The sequence below is a fragment of the Gallus gallus genome, chromosome 7, assembly GCF_016699485.2.
Source record: "Gallus gallus isolate bGalGal1 chromosome 7, bGalGal1.mat.broiler.GRCg7b, whole genome shotgun sequence".
NCBI lineage: Eukaryota > Metazoa > Chordata > Aves > Galliformes > Phasianidae > Gallus > Gallus gallus.
Genome location: NC_052538.1, coordinates 22,876,965 through 22,897,294, shown reverse-complemented (window position 1 = coordinate 22,897,294; position 20,330 = coordinate 22,876,965). Strand labels below are relative to the sequence as shown.

The 20,330-nt window shown below is 50.3% G+C and overlaps 1 protein-coding gene across 9 annotated transcripts in view; it reads left to right on the top strand.

Moving 5' to 3' along the window:
* The window catches only part of IGFBP2 (insulin like growth factor binding protein 2), a 72,488-nt gene extending 54,429 nt beyond the window's left edge, over positions 1 to 18,059 (top strand). For 5 of the 9 annotated variants that reach the window (XM_025152152.2, XM_025152153.2, XM_025152151.2 and 2 more), the window contains 3 exons: positions 12,965 to 13,188; positions 14,242 to 14,382; positions 16,739 to 18,059. In XM_025152152.2, coding sequence (XP_025007920.2) covers positions 12,965 to 13,188; positions 14,242 to 14,382; positions 16,739 to 16,906 — 533 coding nt within the window. In that variant the 3' untranslated portion in view covers positions 16,907 to 18,059. Of the gene's footprint in view, positions 1 to 8,517; positions 8,636 to 8,907; positions 12,542 to 12,964; positions 13,189 to 14,241; positions 14,383 to 16,738 lie in introns of those variants that run through there. The other 4 variants (XM_015289789.3, XM_046943496.1, XM_046943499.1 and 1 more) reach the window with 4 other exon arrangements.
* The last annotated feature ends 2,271 nt before the right edge of the window (positions 18,060 to 20,330 follow it).

Here is a 20,330-nt window from a genome sequence, read left to right as displayed (position 1 = left end):
ATCTGTGTGCAGCCTCTGGCTTGGAAAGTCCCCAAATCATTGGTTTTTTCAGAAGTGGAAGGGATCAATCCTTGTGCTTCCCCTAACATCTGCTGCTGACCCGGACTGTAGCTGCTGATGGTGGTCCTGAGCTGGAAGAACATATTCCTTGGCAGGGAGACATAAAGAAGAGTCATGTGCTGGGGCTTCCAGCAAGCTGTGTGCAGCTGGACAGACCTGCTTGTGCCTCTGCATGGGCAAACATCTGTAATGGTCAGTTGTGCTTGGAGCTGCTCAGTCTCTGCACAGTGAGCATTGCTGCACCCTCCCTCTTCTGTCCCCTTTATACTGTGCTCAACACTGGTTAACGTGGGTTGCATGAAAACCATAGCTTGTGGGACCCTGAAGATGAGCAGTCAGAGGGCCTCGTTGCAGGTTTTGCTTTTTGTGCACTGTAGTATCTCAGCCCTCCACCTTCAGAAGGCAGGGTATCCGTGTGCAGATGTCTTTGGTTGTTTTTTTTTACCATGGGTAGAACCCAGCAGAAATCACTTTGAAAGATAAGGAGGGAATTTTTGATGTGAAAGATGGACAGACACCATGAGGACAAGGCTTTCCACCTGAGAAAGGGGAGAGGACAGGAGAGGTTTAGAAGGTATAATTTACTTACATCTTCCTCCTGAGGAGACCAGAAGAGCTCATCTTGTTGAAGGTGGGTCTGCTTTCTTTGGTGAACTCTCAAGCTCGCAGCAGCACCCGCAGCCAGTTTGGGATAGGAAGTGCAGAGCTTAATTGCATTTTGACCCCTCTCTTTTAGCTCTCCTATTCAGTTTTTTCTTCTTCTGGTCCTGAAGTCTTGTTGCACTTAAGCAGGAAGAACTGGGGAGCTCGTTCAGCTACTGCTAATGCGCCTTGCTTTTTGCCTGCTTCAGGGGTGGCTTTTGTGCTCAGACATCTGAGGAAAGATACCAGGCAGCAGGGATAAAAGATGGCTGAACTCAGCACCGCAGCATGAAATCAAACTGGAACGCAGCATTGGGAGGGCTGACAGTGCTTTTAATATCTTACTCTGGAAGGAGTGGGAGCAGGCACAGGACACGGATGCCTGCTTTCATTGGGAGATTTGAAAGGCAGAGTTTACAAGGAGGGATCCGAACAGTGCTGGCAGAGCAGGGCTCTGTGTCTGGGTGGAGGGCAGGCTGCTGGTTGGAGAGGAGATGGCTGGGGCAGCTCCGGAGCCAGGACTGAGATGCTGCCGGTACCAGCCCATGCCAGACGCATTGTGGTCTGAGAACTGTGGAAGGATGTTGGGCACAGATTCCTGGGAGGATGCCTCAGCCCGGCAGTGCTGCCCCAACTACTTCCTGCAGGAGGGAGCAGCCGTGCTATACTGCTGGGAAGCATTTGGGGCGGCTTCGTGGGGAGATTGCCAGCTCTGCAGTCAGTCCTCCTTTCCTCACGGGCAGGAACCAGCATCTTCCAGCACAGGAGCTGGCAAAGGGGCACGAAGGACCTTAGCGCTTCCTGGAAGGGATTTCAAGAACCCCATGCATCACATCCAGGCTTCCTGAGCTGGGCTTTTCTGCTGCTCGGGCCACCTGGGAGTATGTGCCCAAGAAGTCTTGCAGTGTAATTGTTTGTGAGTGGTAGCTGGCACCCGTGCAGCTTGAGCTGGGTGGATGGAGGGGGACGTGGGGGCTGTGTTTTGATTCTGCCTTTCCTGTTTGTTGTAACTTGGCAGAGGCGAAGTTTTGGAGGCGGCAGAGGCAGTGAGACCTTTTTCTCTTTTTCTTTTCTCCCTGGCATGCACTGCCAACACCTTCTGCCAATAACGTTGATGTTTTTTTTTCCCCCGGGAGGGTCAGAGTGTGGGGAGACGGTGCATCAGAGCTGTGTGGTGTCAAAGAACGTAGAGCAGGGTAGTCGGGTTGGGGTTCGTTGTGTAGAGGGGAGATGCAGCAAAAAGCTGCCCCAGCAAGTGACTGCAGCAGAGGCTTTTCTTTTTCAGGTGGGATTTCTATGGGGAGGAAAAAAAAAAACCAACCTTAAAATGAAGGAAGAAGCCCACAAACGCACAGAACGCTCTCTTCAAGGCCCGTTCAGAAAATGGAGATAAAGCAGCAATAAAGTCAAGTGCTCAATTAAGCCAGATGTACGTGCTCTAAAGCACTAACAGATGTGGCTCCGATGAAGTGCAGCTTTATGGACTGAGTGCCGTGGGGGTGGGCGCATGCGCCTATGCTTTGTGATGGAGCGGTGCAGTGATTTTGTTTTTGGAGCTGCCAAAAGTCTTTGGTAGGAGCTGGGGGGGAGGGTTGATGACAGCACTGTGAGGCAATCCAGCTAATGACAGCCTCTCACCTTCATGCTCTGGCTCCCTTGATGTGCTCTTGCACAAAGCCCTGTGGAGTTGAGTACCTTTGAACGATCCCCAGATTTGGAGATGCAGAAATGCAGCAGAAAGTAGCAGGGTTCTTTAGGCTGAAAGGAGATGGATGAAGGGTGGGTAAGGCTTGTTGTTCACACACAGTTTGCCTTCAGTGCAAGGCAGTGAGTGGCCAGCTGAACAGCTGTTTGGATTTTGGCTCGGAGGGGCCTCAACTGATTGGTGCTCAGACCGTTTGCAAGGTTGGTTTGGAGTGAGGATGAAACATTGGTATGGCACAAGCTAGCTGAAGCTGTGCAGTGTTCTGGGGCAAACTCTGTGAGAATCTGTCCATTTGGAAGCTATCATATCCCCTAGCATTTTCTTGTAGAAGCTCAGTATTTGATGTATTTGGGTTGATAGCACAGACATAAATGGTTTGCTGTCAATTGGGGATCTCCCTGTACAATAAAGGGCTCTTTGTCACAGGCCTAGGTGTCTTCCAAGCCTAATTCTCTATGTGGTAGCCAGATCTTCCCAGCATCAACTCTGGAGCTGATGGGGAGGGCCACGTGGAGCCGAGCATCACAGGGCAAGGAGCGCTGCGTGGGTCGGGTGCACAGCAGACACTCGGGCACTTGGTACTGCACGTTTTGGCTGGATGTACGCCTGCAGCTCTGTGTGAATGTTAGAGCTGCCCTCCTGGCCATTCAGCTGCTTTATCACACCACTGGTTTGTGGTGGTCTGTTTTCTAGGCATTGCGATGCCTCCCTCCTCCTTGGGAACGCAGCCGACTGATCTTCCCCTTTCCTTTCTTCCTTCCTCGACCGCAGTTTTATGACTCTCACTTCCTGCCTCTTGCTCAGCGGGGGGCTGCGTCCTCCTGAGGTTGGAGCTTGGGCAACTTCATGGGTGGCCCAAAATACAGCGTCGTTTGGAAATAAAACAAGATCCGTCCCCTTTCCCTACAAAGGCAGGAGCCCGAAGCAGTGACACAGCGCAGCAACACCGCGGGCTGCCTTGAGCTTACTCCTCCCACCTGTGTGGGAGGAAATTTCCCCTTCTGATCGCCAAACGCCACTGATCTGCCCATGTTGTTGACTTGGAAAGCTGGAAGTCAATAGAGGACTGTAAAGGTAACAAGCGTTACCTGCACGTGCATTGCTGTTGTGTGCCATGTGCTGTCATTACAGATCAGCCAGTCTGCTGTATGCTGCTGCCTTCTGCAAGGATACCTGTGTGTCTGAGTCCTTGAGGAAATTACTGCACATCTGTGTGTGTCATTCAGCAGTGCGACAATCCTGCAAGGCTTTATTTTGGTAGATCTCCTCTTTGTTTGAACAGTGGTTTCCTTTCAGTGAGGCCTTCTTGCCTAAAGATTGGCAGTTTCAGTAAACGATAAATGCGCCATAGAGGTTGGGGTCAGTCCCTTCTTATGGTGTTACTTATAACGAGAGTTAAAGTTCAGCTCTGTGCCTGCATGGGAGAATAAGGGTTAAGGAAATCCAGCAAAGGGACTGCCAAATGGTGAAATATTGCTCCAAGAACTCTGTGGGAGATGAACAAAATGTTTTGACGTAACCTGAAACAATTGCGAAGTTGTTCAGTTTGGTCATCAAAAGCACAATCTGTGGACACCTCAACCCGGAATTTACATGTGGGGATATGGCAAATCTGTGATGGCTGCCGTAAGGAGGGAGGAATAATGTCTGTGAGTGCTGTAGACAGCTGGGAGCTGCTGGTGGGCAGAAGAGGCTCAGCTAAATAGAGCAGATACTGTCTTTCCACCTACAGTTCAGTGCTCTGATTCTATTTGGAGGCAGTTGTGCTTTGTCTGTGGGGAATGCAGGTTCCTGGGGAAAAAATCTGATATAGGGTTGTGTCTGAGAGTTGGTGCTCAGCCAGGGGGGCTACGTGGGGACAGTAGGTCTGATAGACCTGGAGGTGACAGTGGTGGTGATTGCAGTTGGGGGTGTGGTGTGGTTTCTGAGGAGAAGGTAGAAAGGAATTGCCATAATAATAGCGTGTTTTGAAAAGGCAGACTTGGAGGAAGTGCGCAGTGAGATTTGGGTGGGTGGTGAGGGGAGCCCTGGACTGAGCCGCTGTCTGGAAAATTGACTGTGGAAAAGTGAGATGTTATTTAAAAACTAGTAACACAAATGGCTGAAGTTCATTCCATTTGCATGCAATAGTCATAATAAGCAGAGAAGCCAATGTGGCTGAGAAGGGAGTGGAGCAACACCGGAGATAGATGAGAGACAGCTCTAGCAGGCAGGGTGGGGCACTGCTCTGGCCTTTGGGGCTTTGTATTTTTCTTCTTAATTTTTTTTTTCTTTCTAATTTTCAAGCTTTTCTACCTTTCTGCAGAGCAGAAGGTCAGACTTTTGGCAACTCAGCGTGCAGCCTTCCCAGAAGGCAGATGGGAATGCTGCTGTAGGTTCGTACCCTGTCTGGAGCTGCTGCCTGCCTCAGCCATTGATCTCAGTGGGAGTTGTGATTGGGCACTAAAGGGCTCAGTTGGATTTTCAGAGTCAGAGTATGCCTTGCTGCTGAGCCAAGCCATCCTTGAGGAGCTGGAACAGGAGGGTGTTGCTTTGCCCATGGAGGAAAAGCTTTTGTGGCCAGAAATGACCACTGGGCTCTCTCTGCAAACTTTTATGAGGGACAAAAACCATTTTGCTCAGCCACCTTCATTTGGAACAAGATACCTTGTATTTTTGGTTCAAGTACTCTATCCAAGACATCTACCTGGTTTTGAAAATCCTTCTGGGTAGATATGAGCTAGTTTTCCAGTAGACTCTCCTTCCTTGGTGCAGATTCAAAGGGATTTGTGGTCTGTTACCAGCTAAGTCACCACCTGAACCTGGAAAGGCAGTCATTTTGAAACGGGAAAAAGAGTCTGCATGTGTCCTGTGTATTCCATTTTCTCTATAATTGTGAGGGAGATGAGTGGGTTTGGGGTGTTCATGAAGCTCTTGAGCCTTGGAAGGGGCTGTTCTTCCTTTGGTTGGTCTGCAGAGCTTTGTACCTGGGAATCATCCTTGTTAAGACTCCTGTCTCCTATAGTAGAGAGGTGCAGCATCCCAGCACCAAAATGACATCACTTACATAGTAATTAACTTGGGGCATTATCATTGAGGCTGCAACCAGGAAAGATCATCTGTCTAGTCCAGACTATGAGATGCAGTAGCCTGAATGGGCTTGGTCTCAGAGATGACCCCGTGTTTCCTAATAAACTGGGGTAATAAAGGAGATTTGAACACTGCAGAGAAGCCTGAAGGAAATGAATGAAGTGGTTTTGTGGTCTGATTTTGTTCTGGAAACTCATAGGAAATGAGGATTTAGGGGCTGAGCTTATACTGTAACGTGGTGCAGGCTGCTTGGGGTGGCTGGGGCACTGAAGACCACAGGAATGCACGCAAGTGACAGGGGAAGGAAGGCAGAGAGGTGGCCTGGGGATGTTAACAGTTCAGTTCATTCACGCAGAAGCCCCTAATGACTATGAAGTAGCTACCCTAGGGATTTTACTAGCAGGGTCAAGGTCAAACAGGGAAGCTGCAGTGCAATTAATTTAAGCTTCGAAGTGTTTTTGAGTTAATTCATTTGGTTCTGCTGGGAAGATTGCAGCTATGTGGAGGGCTAATCAGAGAGTTGTGTTGAAAGGGCTGAGATACGGCTCGCTGGCAAGGGAGAATGCTTTTATGGTGGCAGGGAGCTTGGAGAGCCTCACTCAGCAAAACCTTTCAAACACGTTAACATATTTCCCTAGCAGGCTGCCTTCACACGTGTTGGAGTTGTGTGTGTGGTGCTGGGGGGGGAGGGGGGCTTGGAAAAGATCAGTGTGGCTTTTACATACCACTTTTAGGACCAGATTCTTATCAGTGCCCTGGGAAATAAGCGAGTGGAGGGAGGTGGAGGTGAGCAAGTCAGCTTGAGCACTGTGGCCGAGGTGGGGCCAAACCACTGTGCCCAGCCATGAGCCAAGGCCTGGTTCTGCTATGGATTTTAGGTGTCTGGGGCATCTCTGCTGTAGGTACGTTTAGGGGATGATGATTGCAACTCTGCAGTTCCATGTTCAGAGGAAGAAGTGGAAGAAAGGAAAGTGGGATGATGAGTGGATGTTGAATGAGTGGGTTGCAGAAGCATTTGCCTGCATTTTTGAGGGACCCAAGCAGTGCTTTCCCTGTTGTTCTTGACACAAAGCAAATGGTTGGTGCAGGAGGGAGCAGGATGTCAAATATGTCAAACCCCATTTTTGGGCTGGCTGTTGGCAGTAGGAAGGCTGGAGCAGACCTTCCCCAGAGGTGCTTTGTGCTGTGCTGGGCTCAGAGGGAGCGGGCTGGTGATGTGCTGCATGGCCCATCAGCTGAATCTGTTGGAAAGAATGTTAACAAAACAAACCTTGCTATTCTCTCTCTCTTCAGCATGGCTGCACGTTGTCATGAAATGGTGGGAACTTAATGTTTTTGAGAATTCTGTTCCTGTTTGAGATCTAGTTGGCATTTGCTGACGTGTTTGTAGATATATTCGGAGGTGGAGGAGGACCTAATAGGGAGACAGGCAGTCATGCAAACACATGCAGAAACACATAAGAGGTAGGCTGTGTTATTGCACAAGTCCTGTATCCTTGGGAAACCAGTCTGCAAATGTGATTGAAAAAAAAAAAACAGTTTCAAGTGAAGCCCAGGGGAAGGGACATTTCAATACCTCTTTCACCCTTATCTGCTATCACCTCTGTTTTGTTATCACCTCAGTATTTGCCCTAGAGTGCTGGAGGAGTTTGGGTGTGATGGGGCACAGGCACACTGTAGGGCACTGTGTGGGTATATTTCTGGCTCTGTGCCCAGGTGGATGGAGGAGGGAAAGCTGCTCCTTGCAGCCACCAGGAAGGGGCAGAGAGAAGAGTTAAGTGGCTGCTGGAGGCTGCACTGCCCTGAGTCAATGTCTCAGCATTTTGCAGGAGCATAAAGCATTTCCTGCTAGACGACTGAGCCAAAGGAAGGCACTGGGTGCCCCTTGGATCACCCCAGCGGCTCAGGGCAGGGAGAGGAGCTTGTAAAGCAAGCCCTGGCTGGGACATAGCGTTCCCTCCTGCCTCCTGCTGCTGGAGATGGGCTGAAAAGATTGGATGGCAACAAATAAAGGGTGTTTGAGAGCCACAGGGGAGCTTGTGGGTTCTTTGTGGGCAGCATATCGTGAAGGTCAGGCCATCTCTTGGAGACCAGAGTGGGAATTTCCTGGCTGCGGTGTGCAGCCACCTTGCTGGCTGGCATGGGTACCCCTTGCTGCTGTGTCCTCTGCAGCCAGCTGATGTGCTTAAGTGTCAGCAAGCATCTGAAGGGCACATGTTGGCTCTGCAGAGATGGATGAGGCTGAATGGAATTGGCTGGGCAGAGACAGGAGGGAGTATCTAGGTGAGATTCCCACATAATTCATACCTGGGCAGCCTGATCTAGTGGTTGACAAACCTGCTCATGGCTTGTGTGTTGGAACTAGATGATTTTCAAGGTCCCTTCCAACCCAAACCAGCCTATGATTTCATGATAGCTGTTGGACCTGGTCTAGATGTAGTCAGTAGTTCAGGAGCTTCCCAACTGCTGGGACTTCGTGGGGCATCTGGGGATGAGTTACTGTTCCCGGAGTTATCCCCACTTGGTCTCTGTGAGATGAGTCCTGGGGTGGGATGGCTTTTCCATGCATCCCTTCTGCACCCTTTCTCTTCTACGCTGCGTGTTACTTGCACTCCCTCTGTAGCATTTTCCCATTGTATTTTGAGTGTGTGTGTGTGAAGCAGGGACTGAAACTTGATTGGATGCTTTATTTTGTGTCTGAAGAGCTGCATCCAACCTGGCTTAGTTTTGTGGGGTTGGACCACGCACCAATGTCCTCACGTCCCCCTCCCCGCAGTGGTAACTGAGACCTGATAGATACTGCACTGGTCCAGTGTTGTCCAGTCTGGCAGTGGTAGGCAGCAAACCTGGGTCCTTTCTGGGGTATGGTGGGCCAGAGGGCCTGGGGGGGGACTTTGTTCTTGGCAGCTCTTGCCACAAGGAAATTGCAATGCTGATATAATCCCTGCTGGCAAATGTTTCCTGAGGCATCTGAGCTCCGGGTCAACAACACCCACACCATAGCTATTGAAAAGGAACCTTTGCCCAGAGCTCTTCTTGAAATACTTTGCAGAAGGATGAGGCAGAGGTCACTAGGGCTGCAGTCAGGGTTGGTCTGCTCCTTTTCCCTCCTCCTCCTGCAAGTTGATCGCTGGCTGGTGGCTGTGGTGCGTGTTCAAGGTCAGGTTTAAAGGCTCTGTCTGCTCTCAGGCTGCAAAAGACAAGAGCTGGGCATCTGGGAATGGGGAGCAGAGCTTGTTAAAATAACTGCATGTATCCCAGGAAGAACACCTCCCTCTCCAGGATCATTACTGGACTGTGATGTGCTTTGGAGATGGAGACTGGTAGCTCTGGTGGGGAGAAGTGAGCTTGGGGCACATCCTGGGCACAGAACAGAGGGGCTGCGGGCAGGGTGTTGAATGTTACTTGGGTGAAACTTTCTGTGGGTTTGAGACCTCAGTCAGCACGTGAATGCTATATAAACACTCTGGACAGATAAACACGTGCGTGCACAACCTCTCAGCGAGCTGTTGTTGGAGGGAAGTGAATGTGGAGGGAGAGCGGCGCTGGCGAGGGCAATGCGGTCCTTGGCACGGCGCAAGCTCCCTGTGATGCTGCGGTGCTTGCGGCTGGCTGAGCCCTGTCCTGTAGCCCATATAGGCTTTGGGGCTCTCCAAAAGGATGGAGGTATGTTTTTAATGTCAGACAGCTGCCTTTCTTTGCATGATCCTTTTCTCCTTGCAGCTCAGGGAGCAGCAGATCCTTTGTAAGCTCGTCTGTTTCTCCGCTGTGCTGGTGGAGGTGCCTAAAGGTCTCAAATCAGATTCTGAAAACTTTCAGTGCTGGAAATTGGTAGCGCTTCTGAAAATGTTGGCGAGACTGCGTGGCTCGATACAGACGTTAGCTGATGGCCATTTGGATATGCTTCCACCTCAGCCAAGTCCTCGCCCCATTGAAGCTAATGAGAATTTTCCTTGAAAAAAGCCATAATAAAATTGCGTTTCCTTGCCATGGAGGAGGTGTTTCATGTGTTCAGGAGAACTTCAGCTATCTGCTTTGATTCTTGCCGCGCTTGTCCCGCCCTGCGCAAAGCGCTCTACCTTTTGATCCAAAATAGCACAGAAGATGTTTTCCACATGCCATAGGAAAATGGAAGAACTATAAAACATAAGTCTTTTGGAGTTTGGCACTGCTCTGTTCACAGATATATTTAGCGTGAATTGAAATTGGTCAGCAAAAGGGCGTTTGCTGGGATGACAGATGGGTTAAGGTTGCGTATCTGACTCAATTGCATACCTGTCCATCCCATGCTGGTGGGGTTGGTAGGTGGCCGAATTGGTCTGTAGTCGTAAGCAGGCATGGATGTCTCTTTTCTCTTGAGCGGCATTAAAAAGTATTATTTGGCTGTGAATGGCACTATTTGGCTCTCTGTTCTTCCAGTGTCACGACTCAGTGTTTCTGCTCCTGCCATTGCTGCCTGGACCCTTTTAGCTCTTCAAAATAGGGCCCACCAAACCTGACACTCTTCCATGAAGGAAAGGTGGAACTGATCTCCATCATAATCCCTTTCCTAGCTGCTGGAGTGGGGGGAAGCCATGATTGGTGGCTTGAATGCATATGAGCAAGAGGACAGGAAAAACAGGTCCTTCTTGACCATAAGCAATCTCTGGTAGCCCCAGGTCAGTAGAACTCCTAAGGAGCAGCATGGGCTTCAGGAGAGGGAAAAGCTGTGCTGGGGCTCTGGACTCAGCCCAAAGTGGATCAGCCCAGCTTGGCGGCAGGGAGGAAATCTTGCAGTCGATAGCAGCTGGACCTCTTTGGCTTCCACTCTAGGTTTGTTCCTGTGGCGGGTGCCCGAGGAGCCAAGACCAACCTCTCCCGTCCCTGGGTGTGTTTGTGCACATGGGCTTGCACGCTCTGCTCCCACCAGGGGTTTTCTTTGGGCTGATATTTGTTAGCATTGGAAAGTGAGAAAAATGAGTGAAAATATTATCAGAAGCAGGTTTTGTGAATGAATCAGCCAACAAGAGGCTTACCAGCTTGCCTTGATTTACTAGAGTGGTGCTTATTTGGGCAGATGTCTATATATTTTAGTTGGAGGCAGGAAGGAGCAAGAATTGATTGGGAAGGTCACTGCATTCATCACACTGCTTCTCTGCCACTCTGCACCACTGATCTTCTGAATGGAGCTGGGCACTGCAAGGCATCCAATATGCAGCCTTGCTACACTCGCTCTCCTTGTGTTGTTGATGGATTCGTGACGTCACTGAGAAGATGACAAAAGAAGTCAAAAGGCTAAAACCCTCCTAAAGTGGCTCACTGGGATTCAGCTCCTGGCTAGCCTTACCCATCTTCTGCATGGGACTTTTTCATTTGATCCTGTCTGAAGGGTAGCCTCGTGGCCTTCTCTCTTCTCGCTATGTGTTTCTAATTAACGGGGAGACTTGTGGATAAACAGAAGATTCCTGCTCAAAAGTATTCCTTGCCCAGCTCCTCGGATGATAGCCAAGGCAGCAATTGCCAGGCAGCAGCCCAGACATCGAGCTCGCCCATCTGGCTATCAAGCCTCACTCAAATTCATGTCTGGAACCAGTATTGAGGAAAGTCACGCGCTTTGCCAGATTGGTTTTGCCCCGTGTTTGCTTTTCAGTCGCTACCTAAGCAGCTTAAAAACTTGCAAACAAAACTCATTTAGTATTTCTGGGAAGTGTGCTGATCCCAGTACAGGGAGATCTGGGGCCAAAATCAGGAGGAAGTTCAAAAGGACGTTGGACAGATCCACAAAGGATGGGATCTATTGGTGGCTTTTAAATCCTGTCAGGCAGATGCAATTTCCAGGACAGATGTGCTGTTGCTACTCGTCTCTAGCGCGGGTTGGGAGTGGTCCTTCTGAGGCATGTCCCCAAGCAGATGCTGATGATATGTTGGGAATGGGATGCTGGGATGTGTCTGACCCAGCCCTCTTGGGCTGCTCTGCCATCAGTGTACAGGTAGGCACGTGTTTTCCGAGTAATTGTGGACAACACTCTTCTTGCATTTTCCCCTCTGGGATCATAGGGCAGTAACACACTATGGTGCGCTATGGAAAAGAGCTCAGGAAGCTGTGACATAAATGAAATGTTTGTTACTATCATTTCTTTTTACTCTGTATCAAGACAGTAGTTATAAAACATCACAATGCAGCTTCTAAAAGGAAGCTTGGATATTAGGAAAAACCTCTCTGGAAGAGTGGTTTGGCACTGGAATGGGCTGCCAGGGAGGTGGTGGGGTCACTGTCCCTGGAGGTGTTCAGAAAACATGGAGACGTGGCACTGAGGGATGTGTGGGTTAGTGGGCAGTGTTAGTGGTAGGTGGACAGTTGGAGTAGATGATCATAGAGGTCTTTTTCCAATCTTAAAGAGTCTGTGTTTCTAGATTTTAAAATCTAGATGCTCTGCATGCTCAGACTTACAAAAAGCAGGATGGACTCAAATAAGGTGTTATTACGTGAACTAAAGCATTGTGAGCCCTCCTTCGTTCATGGTTTAATGTGGTTTCTTATTATGAGTATCTGGGTGCTGGTTGGACTATATGATCTTTGTGGTCTTTTCCAATCCAATATTATGATTCTATGACGAAGCTGAAATCAGAGATGCCAGAGCCAGCCTGGCCTGTGTTTGCTGATGATGTGAGCCTGAGTGCTCTGGCTTCCCCTTGGTATGCGAAGATGCTTTGTGCTTATCACCTCTATAGGACCAGGAGGACAAAGCAGAGGGTGGAGGAAGTGAGAAGAGCCCAGTGTTATCCCAGCTTTTTTTGCCAGCTGGTTTTGAAGTGGCTGGATTAGGTAGGGGTCTTGTGGCAGAGCTGGTATGCCACATAGGGTGGTTCCGCAGTCAGAGGAAGTGGTCAAATCCAGCAGTAGATAGGCTGCGTGCTAGCAGCTGAATGAGTAACGTACCACACGACAAATGATGTGAAAGATGATATGGCAAGGATGATGACTGAAATGGCAGGATCTCTGAGGGAAATTAGGGTGGCCATAAAAGAGAGGCGAGGTATTTTTGAAAGCGGTCCTGAGAATTTATTTTAGCACATTAATATTGAGTAAGTATTCCTGGAGATACTCTAGGGGATGATAGATGGACTCAAGGTATTGTTACTAATCACTGTGGTTTTCAGTTTTGGAGCAGAAGCGCGCTTGGCATCACTAACCCAACTGGACTTCTGATGGGAAAATTACATTCTTCGGGAAGTAATTTAGAAGGTCAAAGAAAAACCAGAAAGAACTTCTCCAGCAGCGATTTCCCCTGCTCTCTAAACTGTCTTTTAGTGTGGTAATAATAACTCCAGAATGAAAGAATCTATTCTCACCTTCCAGATGAAAGAGCTAATGCAATTTAAAATTTTTGCATGCAAAGATTTTATGGCTTGGTAACCGGCCACGCTTGAAAGTGATCCAGGATGGGATGAACACATAAGAGGCCTGGCTGAGCTTGACCCTTTCCTTGTCTCCTCTCTTTCCTACAGACAACGGTGATGACCGGTCTGAGAGCATCCTTGCTGAGAACCACGTGGACAGCACTGGGGGGATGCTGAGTGGAGCCAGCAGCAGGAAACCCCTAAAAACAGGCATGAAGGAGATGGCGGTGATGAGGGAGAAGGTGAACGAGCAGCAGCGGCAGATGGGCAAAGTGGGCAAGGCCCATCACAACCACGAGGACTCAAAGAAGTCGCGGATGCCGACAGGCAGGGTGAGAGGAGGAGGGGGGGGAGGCAGAGCACAAGGAGATGCAGAATGCAAAAGTGACATTTACAGCAAACTGCCTTTAAAAGAGAAACGAGGGGAGGGGAAAAAAAAAAAAAAGAAAGAAAAGCAAACGTTTATTTTGGCCTGAAGCTGAGGTTGAATGCACCATCTGATGAACTTTGATGTGCTGGCGAGGAGGCGTTATTTTCATTGCAGCTTCACATTCTGACAGCAGAGCTGGAGAAGGGGGGTCCTGCTGGCTCAGCACCAGCCCCCGCAGGGCTGTGAGCGCTCTCCTTGCCTGCAGCCCAGCTTTTGCACACCCTTTTTTCCCTAAGTAACTCCCCAGGGATGGCCTGAGGGATTTATGGTGTGGGACTCTGCCTGCTGCAGGGTAGCCTGAGAGTAGGCTGTGGGGCTGTCAAGAAGCAGAACAGTGCCCAGTGGCCTGTCCCTGGCCTGCTGCCCTCCGGTCCTTGGCCATGGATTCCCTCTAGTGGGCAGCTTGGTCAAGGCAACTAGATGTCATGGGGATGGAAAGCCACCCCCAAAAGCTTTGTAATACTTCTCTATAAACACAGGGCATTTATATCTGAGGAACACAAGGACAGAAAGGAACTTTGAGAACCTCTTCTCTAAGGAACAGGCAAAGCAGCTATTTGTGGCCTCATCTCCCTAACGTGCACTTCATATGCTGTCCCAGATAAACCTTGCTACTGCAGTCCTTTAGGTCAAATTTAGCCTAACAGGCTGATGTCTGTGGGACAGATGTGGCTCCGTGGCATGATGGTGCTGCTACCATTGGCTTAGAGAGTCCCCACGGTGCTGCTGTTTGTCTAGGAGGAAAACAGCAGATGCAGGAGGCAGGGAGGTGCAGAGTTGCTGTGGCTAACGCCAGGTGGAATTTAACTGGACTGCTTTGGTTGAGTCCTAGGCTTGGGGTCAGGTGTTGGGTTGCTCTTTGCCATGTGAAGATTTGAGGTTATGATATGGCAAACGGTCCCTTTATCAGGATGTACATTTGTTGTTTTTTATTTGTTTTCTTGGCTTTTTTCAGACCCCTTGCCAGCAGGAGCTGGATCAGGTCCTGGAGCGCATCTCCACCATGCGGCTGCCGGATGAGCGAGGTCCCCTGGAACACCTCTACTCCCTCCACATCCCCAACTGTGACAAGCATGGCTTGTACAATCTCAAGCAGGCAAGTAGAGAGAGCTGGAGCCCTGGAGCTGGCTGCACTCCTGGCAGCATCCCTGTGCTCAGTGCTGCACAGAAATTGCGCCCTACTCCTCGGGTGGCAGGAAGCAGGTCCCAGGGTGTGGGGACTGCCTGTCTGCTGTCCAGACCCGAAACATGGGGCAGTTGCATTTCTCATCAAGTTGTCATCACTAACAGGATGAGAGCTGAGCTTCCACTTATCCCCAGTACCTCTGCAGTGTAGTACGCCTTTGGTGGTTCCACCGCAAATTAAATGATTGTATCATAGTGGTTTCCTAACAAGGCTTACAAGCATTGCTGCACCACTGTCTGCTCCTTTCTCTTGCCTCTTCCTAGACTGAATGTCTGCAGCTTTGCAGGAGGACAAGCCCGGGGGGGGGAGAGGTGTATGGGTGTGGGATGTGCACAGAGAGTGATGAGAGATGATTCTTCTGCTCAGGTTGGAAACAGGAGCGTACTGAAGCTTTTCTGGCATGGGCTTCTCCCAGGAGAGGCTTCTACCTGTGCCCCAACTGCTTCCTTTCCTCTCCTTTTCATCCTCACACCTTCCCTGAACAGTTCTGCCCTGCGAAGCTCTGCAGCCAGACAAAATCAACCTTAGCAGATGCGGGGCCTGGATCAGAGCTGGATGCATGAGATCTGCAGTGAGGGGAATGGTCACAGTAGAATCTGCAGCCAGGAGGAAGCTCTCTTAAGCAGCAAAGCACCATCTGGGGGCTGGCTTGCATTGATAGTACCTGGATGTGAGCACCTCTTATGGCTGTGCAGAATGATCCCTTGGAGAAGACCCAGACATCCTGCTGTTTTCATGGCTAAGCCTTTTTTTTTTTTTTAAGAGCTGCTTCCATCCCTTGGTTGGGAGCATTTATTCAAAAAAAAAAAAAAGAAAAAAAGAAAAAAAACAAAAATTGTTAGGAAAGAGCAGATTGCTCTGAGATAATCTTGCTTTGTCCTTTCTCTTCTCTGCACCATGCAGAAGTTGCACGTTGGCCTTAGCTGTTGAAAAAGAAAACAAAAATGCTGTCTCTTCCGCCTGCCCTGGGTGAGGACAAACATGAGGTTGTTCCCAGTTTTCCTTCCATCTGGGTTTCCAGAGCTGAGTGTCAGCTCCTTTTCCTTGGTTGGAAACCAGATGCCAATAAAAGCATTCCTGGCTGCTCCCACCTCCTGTGGGTCAGCACAAGGTGGAGGGGTGCTTTTGTGTGCTCTCATGCTGGGGAGCATTTTTCATTTTAGTTTTTACCTTTTTTTCCTGCTTTTTATACTTCTCGAACAAGGCTGCAATCCAGCTGCAGAAAATGGATTGAACTCAGCTTCGCAGAGTGCATGTAGAGTCTGCTGTGGGGGCTGGATCCTGCTGTGCCATGTTCAGGAGCGTATTCATTTGGGTGTGGGGGGATGAGCTCCAGGTACAAGGTTCCTGCAGCCTTGCCGGGGCAAGGGGTAGATGATAATAGCCATTACAGCAAGCAACTTCTCTCCTACCAGATTAGGCTTTGGAGTGTAGAGGCCATGTCCATGCTTGCTGTGGTCACTGCTTCTGTGCTGGGATTGAGATCCTGTTCCTAAACATAGCTGAGTTTATCCATGGGCTGTGCTGTCACGTTTAGTTTGTTTGACCCAATTTGCAGGCAGAATGAAGCTTATGCAGCCGCTCCGTAAGCATATTTCATCCCTACTCACCTGGGATTGTTGACCCTGTAGGTGCTTTCATCCAGAGTTGAAAAAAAAAAAAAGTAATTTGGGGATGATTGTCCTCGTGGTTTATTGAAATCAGCTCAATGGTCCCATGCATAGAATCATTAAGGTTGGAAAAGACCAAGATCATACAGTCCAGCCATCCGTGGTTTGAGGAAAGAACTCCAGTCATAGAATCATAGAATGGCCTGGGTTGAAAAGGACCACAATGATCACTGAATTTCAACCCCCCTGCTGCGTGCAGGGTCACCAACCACCAGACCGGGCTGCCCAGAGCCACATCCAGCCTGGCCTTCAACGCCTCCAGGGATTGGGGCATCTACAACCTCCTAGGGCAACCTTTTCCAGTGTGTCTACCACCCTTTGTGTGGAAAAACTTCCTCCTAATATCTAGTCTAAGCCTCCCCTGTCTCAGTTTAAGACCATTCCCCCTTGTCCTATTGCTATCGACCCTCATCAACAGCTGTTCAGTCCTCAGCTGAAGTTCCAGAGCAGTGATGCTGCTATAGCGCAGGCCCAGTGCAGCATCCTTAAATCCAAGCCCATCTGTGCTGAATCTCCAGAGAAACCATGGGGGGTGAGGGTGATCAAATCCCTATATCTCCTCAGCTGATGTTTGTTCTGTCTCTCTCTATCTGCAGTGCAAGATGTCGGTGAATGGGCAGCGTGGAGAGTGCTGGTGCGTGGACCCCATCCATGGGAAGGTGATCCAGGGTGCGCCCACCATCCGTGGGGACCCCGAGTGCCACCTCTTCTACACAGCCCATGAGCAGGAGGACCGGGGAGCACACGCCCTGCGGAGCCAGTAGATGGATGTGGTCCTGCTTGCTGTGGCCCCGGTGCTGGATTTTTACATGGGTTTCAGCATGTCTCTTTTAGGCTCTGGAAGAGACCGGGGTTGGGTCCTGTGTGCTGCCCTCCTGCTGCCCCAGTTCTTGGGGAGGGAAGAGACGACAGGAGGGGAAGGGCGGGGGGGTGGGGGGGAGGTTGCAAGGAGAAGGGACTGCTTTCCTATAGTCTTTTTGCCCAATGTCAGCCAGAGAACCAGTCTTTTTTGCTCCTCGCCCCGTGGCCCTGCCCTCCCTGCTGCTTTGTGGCATCTTCCTGCAGGCAAAACACCTTACCATGGGTGGGAGGGGGAAAGAAAAAAGAAAAAGAAACAGACAACAAAGTACCATTTCCCTCTTCCTCCCTCCCTTCCCCGAGACCAAAGACTGTAAATACTGCCTCTTGTGTCCTGCCTGTCCCCTGTGCGTTGGTCCTGGTGTGGGATGCGGTGCGGGAGGGAGGGAAGGAGGAAAGTCCCCACTTTCCAGTTGGAACGTGGCAGCATGATGGGGCTGCGTCCCTCGAGGGGGTATCGCCAGGGGATATGGACAAGGCAGCCCCCTGAACTACCCCTGATTGCAGCCAGCCCTGCTGCTCTGGGAGGATGGGGCCTTTGGGTGACTGTGGAGCTGAATGCTTGGTTTTCTGAGGGGTTTGGAGGGCTGCTGCCCAGTATTTCTTAGGATTGGCTTAAGCTGAGGGAGCTAAAGTGAACTTGCCGGGGCTGGGTGGAAGGGATGCCTGTGTAGATTTAGGATAATAAGCCAGGGAGTGTCTCTCTTTCTTTCTTTCTAGATAGGAAAAACCCATCTAAAACCTGCACTCCCAGCAGCTGCTCTTGTCCCTCCATTTTCGCTTGGGACAGGAGTGAGCATCTGCTTTTCAGCGCACACTTTTTTTATTGTAAGTACAGTATATATCATGCTTTGTAAAGGCCCAGACACACACACGCACCCCTCTGCCCACGTGCATGTTTGTATAGGTTAAATCCAAGCAATTGCAGGCGCTCTGAGATGTTTTGCACTGGACGTGCCGCTCTGAGGACCGATGTGTCTCTGCCATTACTTCACCTGTTGATTTCTTTCTGTACAGAACACACCGATGCTGAGAATAAATAACTTCCCTGTCGCCGAAGCAAGGAGACTTTTTCTTCCTTCCCCCCCATTTTTAATATGGATTCCACTTGCAAAACAGTTGCAAGCATCCTTACTGCAGTAAGGGGGGAAACGTGGAGCTTTTTGTGGGACCTTGGGCAGGGCTGGAATGGGCCCACAGAGGGGTTGAGGGGTGCTGCCAGCATGCTGTCCTTGGGGCTGTGGGACAAACACCACTCACCTGGGGGTTTGGGGCTGGGGAAAGAAAAGCAAAAAGCCCAGAACTCTGCAGTAATGGGAGTGCTGGGGTTTGTTGCTGCTTTTCTTCCCCCCCTTTCCTGGCCCAAAGTTTCCCAAGCGCAAAGAGCATGGACAGTCTGTGCAGATTGAACCCCTCATGTCCTTGCAGGAGTTTGGAGGTGTCAGTGGAGGAGGAAAGGAAAACGCTTTGAGGCTGTGGTGGGAAAGTGATAGAGAGATGTGTGCATGAGAGAGAGAGGGAGTGAGAATGTATCAGGGAGAAACAGAACGCACCTGAATGCAGAACTGAGTAACCGTAAAAAACCATGCTACCTGTCTTCTGTTAACAGCCCAGGTTGTTCAGCTTTTCCATGTAAACCATGCATACTCTGGCTGTCAGCTGCAGTTTGTACTTCTTGTTTTGTTTAGGAACCAGGAAGTTTTCTCTCTGTGTTTTTCTTTTCTCTCTGGGAGAAGCGGAGCTGCGTAAAGCCCGAATAAATTAAACGGGATGCCAGAAAACTGTCATCTTCCCCCTCCCCAACCTTCTCTATTAAACAGAGCATGCTTTCCTGCCTGATGCATCGCATACAAACTTGGGCTTTTGCCCTGGGGGTGTTGTAAATGCTGAGCCCAGTGAGTGGCACTGGGAGTTTGGTTTTTACCCCTACTGGTCCCAGTTGTGTGAGGTGGGAAGCGCTGGTGTCACCCCATCCCCTCTCTCTTCCTGCTCTGCGGGTGTTTCTGCAGTTCTGCACAACGCAGCCGTGCCTTTGAGTCCTCTCAAGTCAGCATCTGCCCCGCACGTGTGGAGGCAGTTTTGCTGCCTGATGACAGCCAGGTTTGGTGGGAAAGAGTGGTTTTTGGCACACTGTGCTTGCTGGGAGGGGGGCAGTAGGAGCACCCTGTTCAACCTGGGAGCTCTGTGAGCTGCCAGGAGATTGTATGAGAGCTTTGCAAGGGCACGGAGTCCCTCTGCCCAGCACTGGCACCCCTGGGACTTCAGCAGATATTTGGGTGAAGGTCAGCTCCTCCCAGCCAGCTTCCCAGCCTTCAGGATTTTGGGTGCTTTTCGAGTTGGTGCTTGCAGCCGGCCATGCTGTTTTTCAGCCAGCAGATGGACCTGTTCTCCTGGGATCATCCTGGCCTTGCTGGTTTTGTCTCTGCTGCCTGCACAAAGAGTTCTTGGACTGCAGGGGGGAAATCTCTACGGCCAAAAGGAGATTGGGATGCCATGGCAAAGTGAAGAATAATGTTAATAATTGCAAGTCATGCTTAAAAGTTAAAATTGCAGTGCTGAGGGAAGAGGTTCTGCGTGGCTGGGGCTAACCAGGGCCACGGTGTGGAATGTGGTGGGCCTGATGGACATGGGGTGAAGGTGACAAGGAACTGTTACCTTCCCTGCCTGCCTGCCAGCACAAATGCCCTGGTGTTGGCTGATTTCCACACCTTGGGCTGTGTATCCCTGAGGGGCAGTGGGATACAGGCCCCACAGACTGCTCTGGCCCCAGGCTGAGGAGCCCATTGCAGAGCAGGCAGCTAGGCTTGGTGGTGCAGGTAGGATGGGGGATGTATCTTAGCACAGCCCCAGCCACTCACGTGGGGATAAAGGGGACTTTTTTTTTTGTCTCCTGTGCTGCTGTGGGCACATTGAACGATGCTGGCAGCTGAGGCAGGTGGTGGGGATGGGGGCATGGGACAGAGGGGTGTGTGAGAGGATAAAAGGGTGTGTGAGCAGGTGGGGAGGATATGGGTGGTGGGAAGGGGCACTGAGGGCTGTCATGAGGTTGCTGAAGACCTCAGCCTGGCTGTGCTCGTGTACCCGGAAGGAATGGGATGGGGACATTCCTGCTCACCGAGATGTTAGGCAGGACCTCCCACTGCCTGGAGAGCTTTGAGGCTCAGATACTACATCCTGAAGCGTTGAGATGGATTTGGGGCAGCAGCTTGGTGCTCAGCATCATGGGCACCAGATCCTTGGAGGCATTCAAGAAAATGGTAGATGTAGCACCAAGAGGCATGGTCTAGAGCGGTCACAGGCATGGGCTGATGGTTGGACAAGACGATCTTA